This window comes from Pocillopora verrucosa, chromosome 4 (assembly GCF_036669915.1).
Source record: "Pocillopora verrucosa isolate sample1 chromosome 4, ASM3666991v2, whole genome shotgun sequence".
Taxonomy (NCBI): Eukaryota; Metazoa; Cnidaria; class Anthozoa; order Scleractinia; family Pocilloporidae; genus Pocillopora; species Pocillopora verrucosa.
In genome coordinates, this window is record NC_089315.1 from 26,888,195 (window position 1) to 26,906,077 (window position 17,883).

The 17,883-nt window shown below is 38.3% G+C and overlaps 1 protein-coding gene across 1 annotated transcript in view; it reads right to left on the minus strand.

Moving 5' to 3' along the window:
• LOC131773441 (uncharacterized) overlaps positions 1-17,883 on the minus strand; it is a 43,626-nt gene that overhangs the window by 16,559 nt on the left and 9,184 nt on the right. Inside the window, exons 11-38 of the mRNA XM_059089416.2 lie at positions 16,344-16,733; positions 14,629-15,060; positions 13,622-14,248; positions 13,076-13,381; positions 12,312-12,599; positions 11,610-12,017; positions 10,671-10,780; positions 10,170-10,461; positions 9,627-9,823; positions 9,278-9,456; positions 9,011-9,183; positions 8,421-8,501; positions 8,110-8,285; positions 7,778-7,850; positions 7,204-7,296; positions 6,758-7,014; positions 6,510-6,618; positions 5,020-5,241; positions 4,698-4,811; positions 4,414-4,497; positions 3,757-3,894; positions 2,941-3,191; positions 2,641-2,740; positions 2,179-2,250; positions 1,799-2,061; positions 1,513-1,609; positions 785-1,122; positions 158-299 (exon numbers count right to left, since the gene is read on the minus strand). Coding sequence (XP_058945399.2) covers positions 158-299; positions 785-1,122; positions 1,513-1,609; positions 1,799-2,061; positions 2,179-2,250; positions 2,641-2,740; positions 2,941-3,191; positions 3,757-3,894; positions 4,414-4,497; positions 4,698-4,811; positions 5,020-5,241; positions 6,510-6,618; positions 6,758-7,014; positions 7,204-7,296; positions 7,778-7,850; positions 8,110-8,285; positions 8,421-8,501; positions 9,011-9,183; positions 9,278-9,456; positions 9,627-9,823; positions 10,170-10,461; positions 10,671-10,780; positions 11,610-12,017; positions 12,312-12,599; positions 13,076-13,381; positions 13,622-14,248; positions 14,629-15,060; positions 16,344-16,733 — 6,012 coding nt within the window. The remainder of the gene's footprint in view (positions 1-157; positions 300-784; positions 1,123-1,512; positions 1,610-1,798; positions 2,062-2,178; positions 2,251-2,640; positions 2,741-2,940; positions 3,192-3,756; positions 3,895-4,413; positions 4,498-4,697; positions 4,812-5,019; positions 5,242-6,509; positions 6,619-6,757; positions 7,015-7,203; positions 7,297-7,777; positions 7,851-8,109; positions 8,286-8,420; positions 8,502-9,010; positions 9,184-9,277; positions 9,457-9,626; positions 9,824-10,169; positions 10,462-10,670; positions 10,781-11,609; positions 12,018-12,311; positions 12,600-13,075; positions 13,382-13,621; positions 14,249-14,628; positions 15,061-16,343; positions 16,734-17,883) is intronic.

The following is a 17,883-nucleotide window of genomic DNA, read 5'->3' on the forward strand; positions in this document are numbered from 1 at the left end:
TCTAGCCAACGGTGTCTATAATTTGTACACACAAAAAGACACTGACACTAGTTTGCATTTTTTTTGCGAAGTGATACCAAATATTTTATCTTATTCCAAGCGTTTTCGCAGAAAAGAAAAGATAGAAGAACTAAACGTCTATAAGTAATTGACTTGCCTTCCACACCCTGATACAGTTCAACTCTCATTGAAGCTGCTTTGTTCCAAGCCACAGGTCGAAAGCGGATGTAACGTGCTCTGATTGGTGGATTAAGTTCATGAAAAACAACAGCATCCTGGTCAGCGTTTCCAGCAAAGTGCTGTATCGACAAAAGATCGCATTATGTTAATTTTGTGTTGTAAATACCAAAAATTAGTTCTACGATGCTAATCAACACACATTTTAGCCCCTTAACAAGCGCTCGGAAAGATATGACTTATCTGTGCTAAGCCTTGTTCATGTACAAAATTCTTACGGGATAATGTTCGTTAGATAAATGGCCTTATTTGGGAATTGTCATGTGAGGATAATTGATGTAAAAAAATCATGTGTGCAAATAAGCGCTTGGTCATGAAGAAAGACATCATCTACTTTTCGCGAGCGTGTGGAACTGTTCCCAAGAAACACACATTTGACAAATGAATTGCATGTTCTCCATCTGACAACCGAACCTTATATCAACAGCGGTCTTTCTCGCCTCTTTAAACCAGCTTCGTCAATGCTCAGAATTTTACATACTGCAAAGATTTTGAATTTTCCTGGACATCCATTTGTGATGAACGTCTTATTAAATCTCGTACATACCTTTTCTGAGGTTTTTCCGGGTTCCCTGTAGTATTTGAAGCTTACCCCATCATTGCTATACTGGAGCTTATATTCCGTAACCCACTGAGCGAAGGGTCCGTTTCTCCCTTGCGTCGCAACGCCAGTAACTCTTGTGTTCCGAATATTCAGATCAACTTGAAGCCATGGTGTTAAGTCCTCTGAACCAGCCGACCAAGACCCTGCTTTGCCTGGGGTTGCTTGGAAGTGAAGTCTTCCTTGGATGGCGGCATGAACCCCATCAACTTGTGAAGATGAGGTGATCTTCTTATCGAGGATTTCATTGTTTTCCATTCCAAGAGGTTTATGCTGATGCAAATCTAAAGATCACATGATGATAAAATACGAAAAAAATCGGTTTCAAGCAGGCCCTTCCAGGGCGTATTTAGCAATTATGTCTTTCGACTCTATTAATGCAAATTCAATAACTTATACGCCGTGTAAATTGATATTGTATTATTCGACATTGAATATTTGAGTCTTTTTATACGAAAGTGGTTATCCTTTAAGCTCTGTTTATAGCTGTTAGTGTCTTTATAAAGATAATAGTCATGATATACTTTCAATAAAGTGGTACAGAGGGGGTGAGCCAAACAATTAGGAAACCTTCGTTGTTATTGACATTTAGAGCTACATAGTCGTTATTCGAAACGCAACAATCGGAACAATATGCGCGTGAATAGACGCCATCAATCGTGATGGAGACTTACCATTTCTTGGCCTAGGAATATGCTCACAAGAATCTTTGGAAAAGGATACTTGTCTGATAGCCAGAAGTTTCAATTCATTCGTTCCCACTATTTCGATCTACGGAATGATATGAGATGATGTCATTGTCAATAGCAGACTAGCACCACTTGAGTGTGAAACATTAGTTTTAAGCTAAAAGCTTCTCCAATTCAATATCAAATTCATCTAAAATAAATCTAATTCATAAGAAACTTGTAAAGCTTATGAAAGATCTACGGCTACAACACGACTGTATTTTGTAAATACCTGAGCATCTGTGAAATTTTGTGGTAACGGTGTTTGTGTGTATGTTGCCTCAGATGTGGCCTTGTCCGCGAAGAAAAGTAAACTCGTTAGGTTTGATTTTAACATATTTAATAGCACTGTTATCGACCCTTCATAACCGTAGTTGCCTCCGATGAAATACCAAAGATGAAAACACTTCCATTCGTTGGTATTTATGTTCGGTGGCGAAAATAGAGAATGACGCACCGCGTATGCTTCAGGGCGAAGAAAAATAGAGGAACCATCTGATAAGAGATAATTATAGAGAATAATTATCAGAGTCCGGAAATTGTTAAAGACATGCAATAACCGTTCAAATCGACTCCCAAATAAAGAGTGCTCCACGGTAAATCATGGCACACCTTTTGAAAGGGTCCACCTTCCTTGAGCCTCCCAGTCGCATGTGTCTCCTTTGAAGTCACAGTCCAAACTCTCTAAAAGTGCAAAGAGGTCGTAAGACCTCATTATCGTTACATGCCAACCAAGAAAAAAAACTGCCCTGTAAATCATTTATATTCACTGTGCTATAACCAAGGCGTATGTTTATCTCCTGCAACTCTCTCTTTGCGTTTGGCCTTTCTATTGCGCTGGTACAACGAAATTTCCAACAAGTTAACGGAAAAACTTGAGTCGTAATTTTTAGTCGAAAGATTGTTTGTTGCAAGGAATTATCTAGCAACATATAAATTTACAATTACGGATCATGAGAAACATCAATTTGCAATATTTCTAATTCACTCTTCCTACAGCAACAACAAAAAGAAAACAAAAATCATAAATAACCACTAGCTTCTAGACATCTTACTTTGCAGAAGATCACTTACTCTGTGTAATAATTGTCTTACAGTTACCATCAAGCAATGTCAGATCATCCAGAGCTATATCACCGCTGCTTCCATAGCCAACTGTTCCTTCAATGATAAACTTGTGAAAAACAATAATGACGATGGAAAAAAGGATGACCATAGCATTAACGATATGAGTAGTGATAACAGCGATAACGATAGTTATGTACCTCAAAAGTACCTTCATACATTTGATTTCATGAACTATAGATGTCGATAAACAAAACTTAAAGTTTGCAGTCGTAAGTACTCGGTAACGATAAATACAGGGAGACGTACCTTATAGGCATCTCGACTGTTTAAAGCTGTTTGTCCGAACTTCCACTGGTCCCCCTGATTTCCCGAAAGTGTCCAAAAAACTGTTTCTGACTGGTTAGTTTTTAAGTAGATGCTCAGATTACCAATGTCTGACCCGTGCATGTGATACCAAAACTGAATACAAACTACTTCATTGGGTTCCATCCAGTCACTAAACAGCCTTGCTGCGTCTCCAGGTATTTGTGGAGAGGCTTCGATGTAGATATACGACCCTGTTATAGAATAAGAACTATATATGCTTATGTTTCTTTTAAAGTTTAGGCTATGCAAAAAAAAAATAGTAGGAAGACGAAAACATTAATAGCAAATTCTGCTTTTTTCAGAGTTATAATGTTATTATAGAACTTCGAGGAGGCTGACCCTAGAAAATTTTAATCAACTAATTTGCCTTGGTAACATTGCAAAATTGTTTTCATAACTACATTTTTTGCAATGACGGAGTTACAAATATTGCATCTATGAAACTATAAATCCTTAAGAAAAGACTAATTAGAAACGTAAAATCAAAAACAAGAAAACAAAATCAGAAGCTTAATAAATCAGAGTGACGGGTAGAAATCGTTCTGCCAATAAATAGACGAAATTTTCAGGATTCTTTCCTTATTTAGTCGAGTATGTCCTCCAAATAGTTCTTGGATAGATTACAATCATTGCTTGGTGTATTTCATAACTTTATATTTCACTGGGATTTCCAACTCGACATTTTTGTAAAAAATAGTTTGAACGAGGGGAGAAAAAATGATCTCAAGAAGTGTAAGTCCTGAAGGCACTCCTTACCATCCTTACTAAACGTGGTGTGATCATATGTTGGACCAGTATTTTCCGTTGGTGTCTTTCCTGACGTTTTAGTCCACTGGAACGTGGCATTCCAGTCATATTTCAATGTGCAAAAATCATCGTCGAAACTGCAATGGCCTGTTTGAATGGAAAAATTAGCTAGTTACCGAAACCCGAAAGGATAACAATGCTTTGGATATTCATTCCCTCCATGCATACGGAGTCGCTTTCCAATATTGAATTGCAAGGGTACACGAGGTTATTGTTCACGAACAACAACGGCATTTTGGTACGATTATTTGCAACGTGTCAAATGAACCAGAGATATTTCACCATTGAGACTGACTGTTCCAATTTTCCATAATGAAGACTGCAAATGACCTGGTATTTTTTTCATAGAGTGGAATTACTGTGGGTATCTTAGTCTTCGTAATTATAATTAGTAATTCGCGAGTATCAAAATTAACTACGTTTGTTTCATCTGAACCCTTTTTTTTATCAAACAAGCCTACCAAATCAGTCCTCAAATGAACCAGACGCTCTGACACCGTATTGTAAACATAGAGGCAGGAGAGGATGAAGACAAAGATAATTGACCGGAAAAAGAGTGGTCTTTTAAGGTATAGTAGCATCTCAGTAATTTGACATAAATGTTACCTCTGAAAGATGATTTACACTGCAAGAGATCTTCCGACGTGACTGATAAACACGATAAATCACTGAGAAGGCAGTCTCCCGACCCTGAAATGCAGACATTTTGAGGGAAAAGCACTGTTTCTTAAATTGCAATTTCTAGAGTATAGCAGGATATTTTCGATATCATAATGATTGGTTTCATGAGTTATAGGTCACGAAAAGGAATGGTGGAGAGTTTTTGTGAATTAACACGAATTACGCTGAATTAGAACTAGGTATACATTAGGCCGCTATGTCCTACTTACCACATACAGACGGTGTGTTAGTCCCGTCCCCACAGAACGGTATTTCCCTACAGGTATCAGACCAGGAAATGCACGATCCATCAAGACAATGAAATTTTAAGGGACATGGAACACCTGAAAAGCAAATCTTTGAATTAAGTGATGCGAATACAAATACTGCGGAAAAACAGACTAAAGAAAAACATTTATCATCGCTGGCCAGACTTAACGACTTTCTTAGCTAAACCGATCAGAAAAAAAATCACTCTTTAGCCTGAGATGACCATAAAAGCTAAGAGAAAACTACCGTGATGTCCTTATCATTGTGCAGTCATGAACTTACGACAATTATTTTCATCATCTCCGTCTGAGCAATCGTTGCTACCGTCGCACACAGCTGCAGCAGGAATACATTTTCCATCCTGGCAAGCAAACTTATTGGAGGGACAGCCACAGTTCTCCTCGTCCGATTCATCTTTACACGCGAGATCACCATCACATGTTAAATCGTTTTTGACACATTCCCCATTGTAACAATGAAACTCTTTTTCGCCACATTGAAAGCCTAAAAAAACTCGGCAAAATAAGTTTCTATTTCATTTTCCTGTCTTTAAAAGTGAAAAGCCATAGAGAGAAAGAACTAATGGCGGAAACTTTGTTACACTTCTATGAGAGAATCTGACAAACAATGCATTATTATCCAACACTAATGACTTAAAAAATGGTCGGAACTGAACCTTGCATGAAATTAGGAGATCCTCGCAGCTAAGAACACTGCTGAAACGGGTAGTTGTAAATAGCACCTGAAAAAAATTCAGGCCCGTACGGGATTTGAACCAATGACCTCTGCGATACCGGTGCAGCGCTTTACCAATTGAGCCAACAAGCCAACTGGGAGCTGGTAAATGAATTGGGTCCAAATAAACATCCAAGTGAATGATGATTTTAGATGTACGAAAATTCATATATTTGCACTGCGGCGGAGAGATGAAATTAAGAGATCCTCGCAGCTTAGAACACTACTGAAACGAGTAGTTGTAAATAGGACCTGAAAAGCTCCCAGCTCCCAGTTGGCTTGTTAGCTCAATTGGTAGAGCGCTGCACCGGTATCGCATAGGTCATGGGTTCAAATCCCGTACGGGCCTGAATTTTTTTCAGGTCCTATTTACAACTACTTGTTTCAGTAGTGTTCTTAGTTGCGAGGATCTCCTAATTTCATCTCTCCACCGCAGTGCAAATATATGAATTTTCATATACAGCTATTTCAATTTACGTTCTCGGATCAAAGCTTCAAGGGTACGGGACAAGACCGAAAGGCGGTATGGGTAGATTAGAATTAATTTTAGGCTTTCAAGCACTGCCTCCATAATCAAAAATTCCACGTGCTGATGCATTACCACACTGTTTGCTGGTCTTCCAATAATTCTTGCTTTGACGTCTCCAGAATTTAAAACTTTTGAAACATAACGTTCGATAGTTCTTGGTGACATCCATAAAGCAGCTGCAACCTCATCCACTTGAAACCCCAACATTTCTTTCATCCAAATGGCTCGCTATCGGAGATCTTCGCTGTATGGACGAGCCATTGTTAATTTTGCTGATAATTATTCATTAAGATCCCATATTCCCCTTCGGTCTTGTCTTGTAGGCTTGAGGCTTTGATCCGACAACGTAAATTGAAATAGCTGTATCTAAAATCGTGAACCTTACATGTTTGCTTTGGTAACTATTGTCATAACCAGCCTACCAATAATTTTGGAAAATTCAAATGATCGGTAAGCTCCTTATTCATAAGTATAGAGACGAAAAGGGAGAGCGGAAAGAAAAAGTCACCTGGCTTCGCAAAGTAAGGTAGTAAAATACAGTTCTCAGTCGTTACGCTGATGTCATCAATTGCCACATTCACTGGGTCATCAACAAAGCCTTCTCCCTCAAATATAACCTGTCACAAAACATGAACATGATGTTATCAACCACTAAATAAAACGACGATTAAGGCTAACACATGCATAGATATAAACCTCACCAACAAATGCAAGTAAAAAGAGATTTCCCTCAAGTGAATTGGAAGCTTCACTTACTTGAATAGCCACAGAGCTTGGCAAAACCACCTGAGCAACTGACCATCCTGAACCGTGGTATCCAAGCAGCTGCCAAACTAATATCTCCCTTTCTTCTATTGCTTCCCAAAGCAGAACTTTTAAGTATGACTTTGATTTAGTTGGCATGAGGTATTTAAACCGTAAGCACAAACTAACTATCACATTAGCTGGTTTCCATGATAACAAAGGACTTTTAAGCCGTCCCCTGGAAGATCTCCCGATGTGGGCAAAATGACCTGAGACATGTAATATTGAGTCAGTAATAATAAATTTATATAGAAAAGGACCAACCTACTTTAGGTCAATCCTTTCCATAAGTATGGAGATTGACCGGGACAGTTGTAAAAAAGATTAAGACGAAGAGATCTTTACAACGCACATTTTCTTTACAAAAACTAGGGAGGCAGAAACATCCTTCTTCCTACCTGGGGAAAACTTCCACTTTTCCTGGCTTTCAAGGTTAGTCCAGCCTGCACAATTTCCAGACTCGAAATGGCATTCTTTTAATACTACAGCAGCTGCGAGAGTTTAAATCATCATTTAAGCAGTTATTATACTTGTTTGCTAACTTGCTTTTTCTCTTAGGGATGTTAACCAAAAACGGAGACAAGAATCAGCGGATAAATCCAAGAAAATATGGTTTTCATGAAAGTGCTTTTGCCTCGTATATATACACTTTTTTGCTGTTCCTGGTTTTGAAAGGAATCTCAATGATATTCTGAGTTATCTCCATTTCAACTTCACGGCCCAGCAAACTAATTTACAACCCATTCATTTGGTTGATTGATCGCCAAAATTTGCCAAAATTTGGTTTTGTTCGTAAAAAGACAGAAAGTCTATAGATAATCGTTTTACACCAACTCTTTTCAAGTTTGAATTCAGTTCGTATTTATTGTGAAGTCTTCTGAATCTCATACAAGCTGACCCATCTACGTAATACTTAACTGGTGTAAAAGAGTGTAAGAATAATAAATCGTCAAACTCATAAAACGCAGTTACCTTTGAGATAAACATTTCCCAGCACTCTCTCTTCAAGAATTTTTCTTGAATGGTCCACAAATGAATAGCTGATCTGATGCGAAATTTGAGTCTCGCATTATGAACATTTTGAAGTTTTTCAAGGTTATCAACTTCTTTTAAGAAAATTTTAGGGAAAATTAAAAAAGGGAAAAATTGAAAAAGGAGAAGAAATTTGATTCTAAGGTTATTAAGCGTTCGTTTTAGTTCTTGGTGCAATAGCGGCATAAAAGCAAGAGCAAATTGTCCATAATCACATAATGGCTATTAAACTGTCTATATTCTGGTGATAGGTAATCCTAAAATGGACTTACCTTCACTGTATAATTTCCCGGCTGTCTGTCTGTGTCAAAAAAAGTCTCGAATGGTGTATTTAAACAAGACATGTTTACCGCTGAGTTTATTGTTACATTTTGTCTTAGGGTTGAGAGGTTCAGTTGCAGTGGACAATCAGGGCAATATATGCCCTGACAACAGAAGCTGTAGGCACCTGTGGGTTTTAAAAAAAATTAGCATTTCGAATTTAAATTTGACGATGTAAGCCTTCAAGTGATATTTTACACCAATTCTCTGTCAAATGAAATAAGAAAGTTTGACGTGTTAAACTTCTTATGTCAATACCAACCTGAAATGTGTAGATTTGACCCAACGATAGCAGTTATCGGCGTTCCAAGATCGTTGAGTGTAACCGCCAATTTTCGAGTCCCTGTTTAAGATTCAAGAATTTAAGCTTTTCCTTGAATTATCCTAGCTGACGCTGATCCACTATTTTTTAAGATTTAAACCACGGTTTGAATTCAGCAAATACTCTAAGTTAATGAAATGAAGTTCATGAAATCAGTCTTCTTCGGAGAAAAAGAGTAGAGTGCACACGCCAACTATAGCAAGTCCTTTCTTATCTAGACTTTCTTTCCCCGCTGGTAACCGTTCACTTGCAAACAAGCTTTTTTAGTTTCTAGCTGTCTGCATTATCCTTCCCCTACATATTTTTCTAGACACAAGTTATTTTTCAAGAAAAGTGATGACGTTCCGAAGCCTCTTCGATAAAGAAAAAAACGGAACAAACAAAAACTCTACAAAAATGCAAAAAGTAAAAATATATATATATATATATATATACAATAATCGAAAACAAAATGAAATACAAAAAAAATTGAAACAAAACAAACAAAAACAAAAACAAATTACAAACAAAAAAAAACCAAATCGAAATACCTGGTTTTGTCCAGAATAGTCCTTTCCCAAGAATGGGCCTTTCAAAATCTCCATTCGGCCTACGCATGCCCACTGATATATGGTCATTGTTCTCTAAATCTTTTCCATACGCCTCCATACGATAAATACGGCATTTTTCAAGGAAGATAGGCTGCGATGATTGCTCTTCGTACCTTCAAACGACAGGTTACGAAAAATTTAAGCATAAATCTGGTTGTCTTAAAATTCAAGAGAATTGGCCTTTTATCCTTCGAATGAATCGCCTACCTGTCCCATTGAAGATATCTGATGACTTTTTTAACAGATATGATTGGACTTCGGTTCTTTGCACTCTCGTCTGATTCGGCGTTATCTTTTGCAAATCCAAATTCTATGACATTATACTTCCACAACTCGCATGAATCGTCACATGCAGCGTAAAAGACGTAGCTACCGCTCTGAGGAACCTAAAATGGTGAGTAGGCGATTATAGTTTGTCTTAGGAACTTGAAAATGAAAACCGATTGGGTGAGACTAACAAATAACGACTAATTTTTCATTTTCTCCAAATAAAGACGAAGCAAGGTTTAAATGAGCAGGAAGAACTCCACTTCAAATAGGAATATTTGATGTTTACCTGCAAGTAAGCTGTCAATCTTTGCGCGTATCTGTCTTCCAAATCGATAGGAGCATCAAAATCTGGCAAAACTATCCGGCTTCCAGGCGGACCTTGAATGAGTGGATGTTCGCGCATGGTTGATTTGCTCCTAGCTTCGTAGTTTTTTATTCTATACCATGTCTCACGAAGCACTCCCTTTGCCTCCGTAAGCGACTCTATTGGGAATAGACACATTGCAACGTGTTAACTGCTACTTCCGGTAAGAGGGGAGGGGAAGGCATATAAGACCGCGCATGGGTATGAAAACTGAAAAAAAAACATGGGCTTTTCTTCCTATGCTCGTAAAGATTTGTTAAAGGATGGGATAAGAATTTGGCATAGCTTTGCACTAATTCTGATGAATTTCTCGACCCAAATGCATCGAGTCGATGACCGCCGGAGTAGACAAAGGTTCCTGAAAGGCTTCGGTAACGCGGCCTTAGTTACGTGACCCTCTAGGTACTTAAAGGCTCCAACAACTGAAGGAGTTTTTATATTAAAAGGAAACTACCAAAAACTTACCAATAGTTTCCACGACAACTTGGCACAGGACAAGAGTGACGTTATTGCCCGTCAACGTTATTTTCAGGTAATTTCCTAGCGCTGGTGGTGAGCAGTAAAATTTAAATTGCTGGGTTACTCCATCATATTCCATCGATTTGGAGCAGGTTGAGTCTGTGTCGTGTGGACTGTTTAATACTCTTACGTTGATCATTCCGTTATCCCGTGGGCAGCAATCAACTTTATCGGTGATTACCACAGAGATTACGTACAAATGTTTATCAAGGTCAACTTGCCACCAAGGGTTCGACTCCTAAATAAATGAAGAAATGAAATAAGTGTTATGTTAAAACTTTACGGAAAGCAAGCAAGCAACATACCTAACAGCAAGACACTGAAATAAGTATCACAATTAGTTTACCCAATCGTTACATACACATTTAATGTTTGGCCTCTTATTGTATGAAAGGAAATCCAGTGCATCTACAGTAGAATTTTCCATTTGTAATGACAATTTCTTACCCTTCCCGAACGAAAGCAGGTTGTATATGATTTATCAATGGCTAGAGAGGACTCATACGGCAGCAAAACACTGGAACAAGTGGTTTGACTTCGAATTGACAAAGAAGCTTCTGCATGACAAAAAACAATTAAAGAACATCTGGAACAGTTTGGAAGATGTTTGAATCATATTTAGCTTAAGCAGAGTAAAAAGCTTTGTAAATAGTTAAACTTAATGTATCATATCACGAATAATAATTGAAATTTGCTACGTGGACAACGTGTTTGAATTTTACCTTAACATTTTTGGAACACTTGAAATTAGTAGAAGAGGGGAAAAAGGGGAAGTAGTCATAACGAGGAAAAAAGAATGCGTCGAAAGAGGAAACCAAACCCAAACAAAATGGTACAACGTACTCTATGAAATAGTAAAAATAACAACAAGAACCTTCTTAAGCCTGAATTCAACAATGGCTCAATTTAATTGAAACTATTCAAATAGAAGAGGAAAATGGTTTAAAAAGGCGTTCTATATTGAAAACATGTGTTACAACGAAAGCTTTCAGCTTTCAGTTTAAGTCCTTTTAAAGCTGAGATATCTGCGCGAGACAGAAATAAAGCAGTGTGCTGTGAAAGTAAAGCAAACTGCACCCATCTGAACAGAAGGGAAAACATGGTTGAACATTATCTTGACATGATAAAAAGGTATTATCCATTCAAAACATTGATTAGAACGCAAGCGTTCAGTTTTAGGTCTAAAACCTTTGAAAACTCTGATGTCATTGCCCGAAAAAGAAATTTAAATATACCAAAAGAGAGTGTTGAAAAGTTGTTTTCCTTTAATTTCCCGTTATTGATTATGACACTGTTTTTTTCGTGTTTCTCAGAAGGTTTTAGACTTTACCAGAGAACGCCCGTCTCCTAGATCTGCTTATACCTGCTAAGCATAATGCAATTTACCCGATCGTTTCTGGCACAAAGGGTATCTATGTGACTTGCAGACACCATTCTTTATTTTGGATGAACCAGCCGAAAGATAAGCACAGCCTAGATTGTCAACGTCCCTCGTTGGATATCCTGACACCCACAACGATTCATTCAAAGAAGTGCCATCAAACCACATCCAGTCATCATAGTGGCCCCTCATACCAATGAAATAGTTATAAAGACTCGGTCGCTGGGATCTGAATCCTTCTAAAACAACAGAGAGAGCACGTCTCAACCCTTCCCTAGAAATCTTTGCCAGGGTACCTCCTTTAAAATTGCACCTTTCCAAGGCTTGCTTCCAGTTTACTCTGGTGTAGGTATCTAAGGAAAAGCAACCTCCATGAAATGGAAAAAAGCTGGGACTGCACCAAGAAGTAGACGCTACGAGAAAAAATAAAATTACATGATTCGCTTTGTTTCTTCGTTTTGCCTTTTTTGTTAATTCAAATATCAACGGCAACCTAAAGCTAATAAAGTAAGAGTAATTGTACTATTATCATTCAATGATATCTTCAACCCTTTTGTAAAAACATTAGAGATCCCAGCGAAGATTTAAGCGTCAAACAGGGAACCAAAGATTAAGTGGTATCAGTCTTGACATGAAACGTCAAATTACTTGATTATATCTCAACTAAGATATTGAATGAAAATAAGTAAATAAATTCAGTGACAAACCTTGAAAAGCATAGACACGATTCGCCCAAGTTCCTCCTTTTCCATCACCTTCGCATTTATCGCTCTTGCCATATCTATCAAAAGTCTTTTCTGCTGTTGCACTGCCGTAACACTCCCCACCATACTGAACTGAAAACATGCGGAAGCCCCTTTTGCGAGCCACTATAGCGCATTTTTCGATAGAGTTCTTGCGTATTTTGTGCCATCCTGTCAATAGCGGATCTTTTCGTTCGAGTGATGCAATTGCACGCGAGTGGCGATCCTCGTAGCATCCAACATCAATATAATCTATTTAAAGTTTAAGCAATTTAACTATCACGCAAAACCGTTAAAAAGAGACATTTCTAAACGTGCACTCTATGACAAACATGAGCTACAACTAACTAGTAATCGATCATAGGGGAAAAATCCAGCTGCATATCCAATACACCCAAAATGTTCGAACAAATGGAAAATGACTGAAGAGTTTCTATTCAACTACTCAAGAAAAATAAAAACATAACAAAAGCAAAAACAAACGATCACTGCTCAGGCTAGACTGTACTTTTGAAATGAAATTTGATAAACCATAAATTCTATAATCATTTCAGGAGAAGTTGTTTTCCGAAAATTAATAACTACCGTGTTTTATGACTCACAAATTCCAAGCCAGTAAAAGTGTAAGTTCCAGCCACTAAAATATATATTACGCAAACGAACTCATGGAATTTTACCGTTACATCATTGACTCCCATTTCAATGTAAAATATGGTATCATTACAAACCTCGAATGATGTAAACATTGTTTGCCCATGATCCTCCTTTTCCATTTGCATTGCATTGATTACTCTCGCCATATCTATTAAAAGTTTGTTCTGCCGTTGCACTGGTCATGCACTCCCCGCCATATTGTACAGCAAACATAGTGAATCCTCTTTTTCGAGCTGCAAGGGCGCACTTTTCAATCGATCTCGTACGCACGCGGAAGTTCTCGGCAGCGATAGGGTCTACTCCTTCAAGTGTTGGAATTGCTCGATGAGGCTTGTCTGCGTAGCATCCGACACTTCTGTATTCCACTGAAGGTGCAGATACTTCCATGCGTTGAAAAAAGAATGGAATTATCGAAACAAAAATTACGGATGAACCTTATAAAATAATGTCACGGCTAAAAAAGTTCTTAGATGAGGTTTACCGATGTTATAAGCGAGATACATTGTTGTCTTATCATTTATTTCTATTGAGAATCTTACGCTGCTGCGCTTTTCGATTTTAACTTTATTTTCTACAGGTCTGCGGGCATTGTGACTGACAAGTAAATTAAACCCACTTACCAGTTTTATTACATCGTATTTTAACCTTCATGATTTGATCCTCAGATAATGCTTGTTCATAAAACTGCAAGCAAGAAATCCTGCCACGGAATTGCATTTTTCTATTTTTGGAGGCTCCAACAATAATATTCCCATGAGTCGCTAACTCCATTTTAGCAAACAAAAGTTTTCGCATTACGATGTTCTCGTTAACCCACATAGTTGCAATACCGCTGAAGTAGTCATACGTAACGCCGATGAAATTCCAAGAGTTTGCTTTTAGAACGCCCCTCTTATGCAGGAGATAACTGTTAGAACTGTCCCGTTCCTTAAAAAGTGCTTCAACTCCGAGCGTTGAATGGAAGACCGTCATCGAGCAACCGTAATCTATTATTTGACCAGTGCTAGAATTACTGAGATGCACCCAAGCAAATACACTTATAGAAAACCTTGTATCAATTTCTCCGCGATTTTCCAATTCCATATGGCTATTGCTAGTTCCTAAAAACAAGGAACCATTTGGATTTCCAAAAGGACCCGGTGCCAAGGTGATGTCACTGTACACAGCATTGCTAGCTCCACCAGGGCTTAGGTCCACACTTTTGTTAATACCACCCATGAAGAAGAGAGCTACAGGGAGGGGAACATCTTGAACCAGAAGAAAAAAAAATTACTCGGACACACTCTAAATACTGCGATAAACGACATAATTTAACACCCTTAAAGCTCAATTAAACACATCTGAAACAAGATAAACTGCGGAGTAATCGCTTGAGTTCATCAATTGGATTTGTCGTGAGACAATGTCTGAGCAAAGCTTACCGGCAACGTCAATATAACAACTTGACTTGAAACAGAACCAATTATATCTAAAGCTTTAAAAAAAAGTTTAAAGGAAACGCAGTGGGGTTATGTTGAAGGTTTAATCTGTATGGCTGTTTTTGTCTTTGAAAATATCCTCAATTCAGGTACAACTCAAGTAAATTTAACCATTAGAAAATATCATGATAAGTTGTTGAGAAACGTACCTAGTGGCTCCTCACAAATATATCTCCTGGGACCGGTGCAGGGGTCGTCATTCAAGCCCCATCCATACCCACGCCAAGTTGAATCCCAACTAACAAAACTCAGGAGAGATCCACAGTAACCATCACCACTAGGTTCGGTAGGCCTCCACAGAGCTTTTTGCGAATCTGACACCTTTTCGCCGTCTACCCAACTCCAGCGTAACTTGCTCTTTAGCCCAAGAAAAAGATCGAGATCTTGGGATTGTAGATGTTTCCTCTGATTGGCAAGGACTTCCAGTACATCAACGCTTTTGGCAGTGGCCATTTCGCTATTTTGTTCGTGGCACAAAGTTCGCGCCAGGCGCCACTCCCGAGGTGATTCAAAATAAAACATGAAACAAGATTTTCCTACTCCGTACCAACCAGGCCGACATCCAGAAGTCAAACGATTATCTGCAAATGAACCAAACCCTCTTTCAAGGTTGCTCATCTACTTTACCAGCTATTATTTCTTTGGGTCTGTGCTTTTTGTTAAAATGAAGGTAGCATCAACGGGTCGAAACAATTTCCCAGTTGCTTACAACGCTTGGAGGCGAGAGAATTCAAGCAGTAATTTTACTGATAGATATACATAGTAATACAGAGTTGGGTTAGAAATTTATTTTTTGACATATCAACCATTATCACCCACCATTAGTTCTGCGCGGTTTTATCGGCCATGTTACGTCACGTGGTGCAAAATCACCGGACAGCTATCGCGTAATAACCGCCGTTTTGCGTTGACTCAAAAGTTTCACCTGTTCATGTGCATTACTCCATACGGAAGAAGAGCAATTTTGTTTTGTAGAGTCGATGATGGTGATATTAAAAACCTAGTCGCAAACATTTATCGACAATTCGATCAACACTGGCCTTTTCACCAGTGTCTTTAAAACAGTTTGAAATATAAAAGGAGGGTTATAAAATAAATTGACCTCTATCCGCTAATATAAAAGCCATATCCTTGGCTGTGAGATATTCTTCAAATATTTCTTTCGAAGATTCGCTTCGCGGCCAAATATTCATTTATCTGACAATCTCTAAGCTGTAAACGTTGTTAGACGACATTTATTATTTTATTAAATTATAAAATATTAAATTGTTGCCTCAATAATACCTTGAACTTTTACCATTTTCAGAACATGAGAAAATTAAAAATGTTATAAACTTTTGTGTATTTTTTTTTATTTCTTTCTTTCTTAGTTACTTTCCTATTATTATCATTATTTCTTTTTTTGATAAGCCAAGTGAATGGAACCATCCGAGTGAAAGCCCTGCAAATCCTTGACTTACCTTAAAGGGACGCAAATTAATGCCAAAGAGTGCCCAGTATCAGCAGAGCGGTCAATAACGCGGGCGAAAATTAAAAAAATTCAGCGAAATTTGCGGGAAAAGAAGGAGCTGGCATTTAAAACCGAGGCATTTTGTCGCGTTGAATGCATTTTCCAATCTCCGGTTTTTTTTTAAAGGAGAAATTGTTTTTTCGAAAATGTTAAGGGGTGAACAATTTTTTGGAGGTTGTTCTGAAAAAATAAAACGACTAGGTTAAAAAACACCTCGAAGCAAGAGCAGGAAAACCAAACATGCAAACGACTCAAAATCAGGTTTCCGCGCCAAAGCTTAACTCATGCGCAGACGTTACTCAGCTCTACCCCTAGTATCTATTTTCATGCTACACGCACGGTTAATTTTCCTACCTGGTTGAGTAACATTGAAAGCACAAAGAGAGAATTTAATTTTTCCTTTGCAACAATCCACGGCGCTGTAATCGTCCAGGCTTATCATTGGTCCCATGTTATCCCTGTTGATGAAATAAATCGTCCTACATTTTTGAGACGGTCCGTTGTCACTAAGGACAACCACGTCCAAGGGATAGTTACCATGGTCAGACAAATCTAGTTTTTCCCCAACGAAACCGTGTCTCCTGGATGCTTCAGAGTAGATAAAATACGAGGTTTCTGTTACAAGTCCTCTTGGATGTTTGAGAGTAAAACGGAATTCTTCGGAGTAGAGACTGTGTTCAGGAGGTCCAGAGGATATTTTAAAATCTTTACCCATATACGACGAAACGTAATACGTAGTTTCATCTTAAATGAAAGATAAAAGCAAAACAGATCGTTAGATAGGTATCATCATTATCAACGTAGAGGTTTGTAGTTCAACCACTCATACTCATCTGACATTGGCAGAGTAATCATCTTGAGCCTCTGTAATTTTGACGGACGTTATCGTTATTTCTTATGGATATTCAAAAAAACTTTAAAATTCGTTTGAAGAATAAGAGTAAGGGTCACTATTCTTGAAATAGGTTAACAGTCAGATTGAAATCATCATGTGGTAAAGGTTTGTCATCGAAGATACAAATATACCCTCTCTGCAGAACGTAATAGGAGGTCCCAATAAGACTAGGGATGTTATAAACGTCGTGTGATTCATCTTTGTATAAAAAAAAATTTAAAGCTATGGCGGAGCTCTTGGTAGTAACCCATCAAGCCGAAAAAATTTGAACTTGCGACCGTATGACCGACCGTACAAGGTACCACTTTTAGCATGCGTGGCCAACTGCATTGCGTGCACTATCTTAGCCATTACGTAATGGAAGGGCGAAGGAAAAGGTAATGCGCAGGCGCGATTGCGTGCGTAACTAGAATAACCCATTAGTGTGCGCCAGGAGACACCGGCAGATGACAATGAAGTACGCAGACTCGAGTGCCGAGCTTTCGTGCAGCGTACCGCGGGCACACGGTTAGGCATTACACGAGGGCTTCACGTGGGCTAGTAGAAGCGAAGCCGCATAAGCAAATAATTTGCAACACGCGTTTTGAGCGGGAAATCAAACTGGTGAGGTTGTAGTTAAACAATAATTCTCAGTATCTCGTAATTTTTAATCAACTTGCAAAGCAACAATACCGATAAAGCTATAGCATTGTCAACCGGAGGAAATTGTTATAATTTAAGTTCGTGGAGAAAGGGTTTTGAGCGGATATAGGCTGGAAAGAAAGAGACAGAGCGGCCAAAGAAAGCAAGGAGTAAAGGCATGAAGAGAGTCGAAAAAAACGCTTAAGAAAGTTCGAAGGAACGCTAAAATAGGCAGAATACGGCGAGAGGAACGAGAAAGAGAACAAGAAAAGGAATAAATAAAAGGAGAATATCTAGCGAAGAGCAACTTGAGAAGGAAATACAAAGAGCTCCAGAAAACAGACTGAAAAGAGCTCATCAACAAAGAGAAGCGAACCA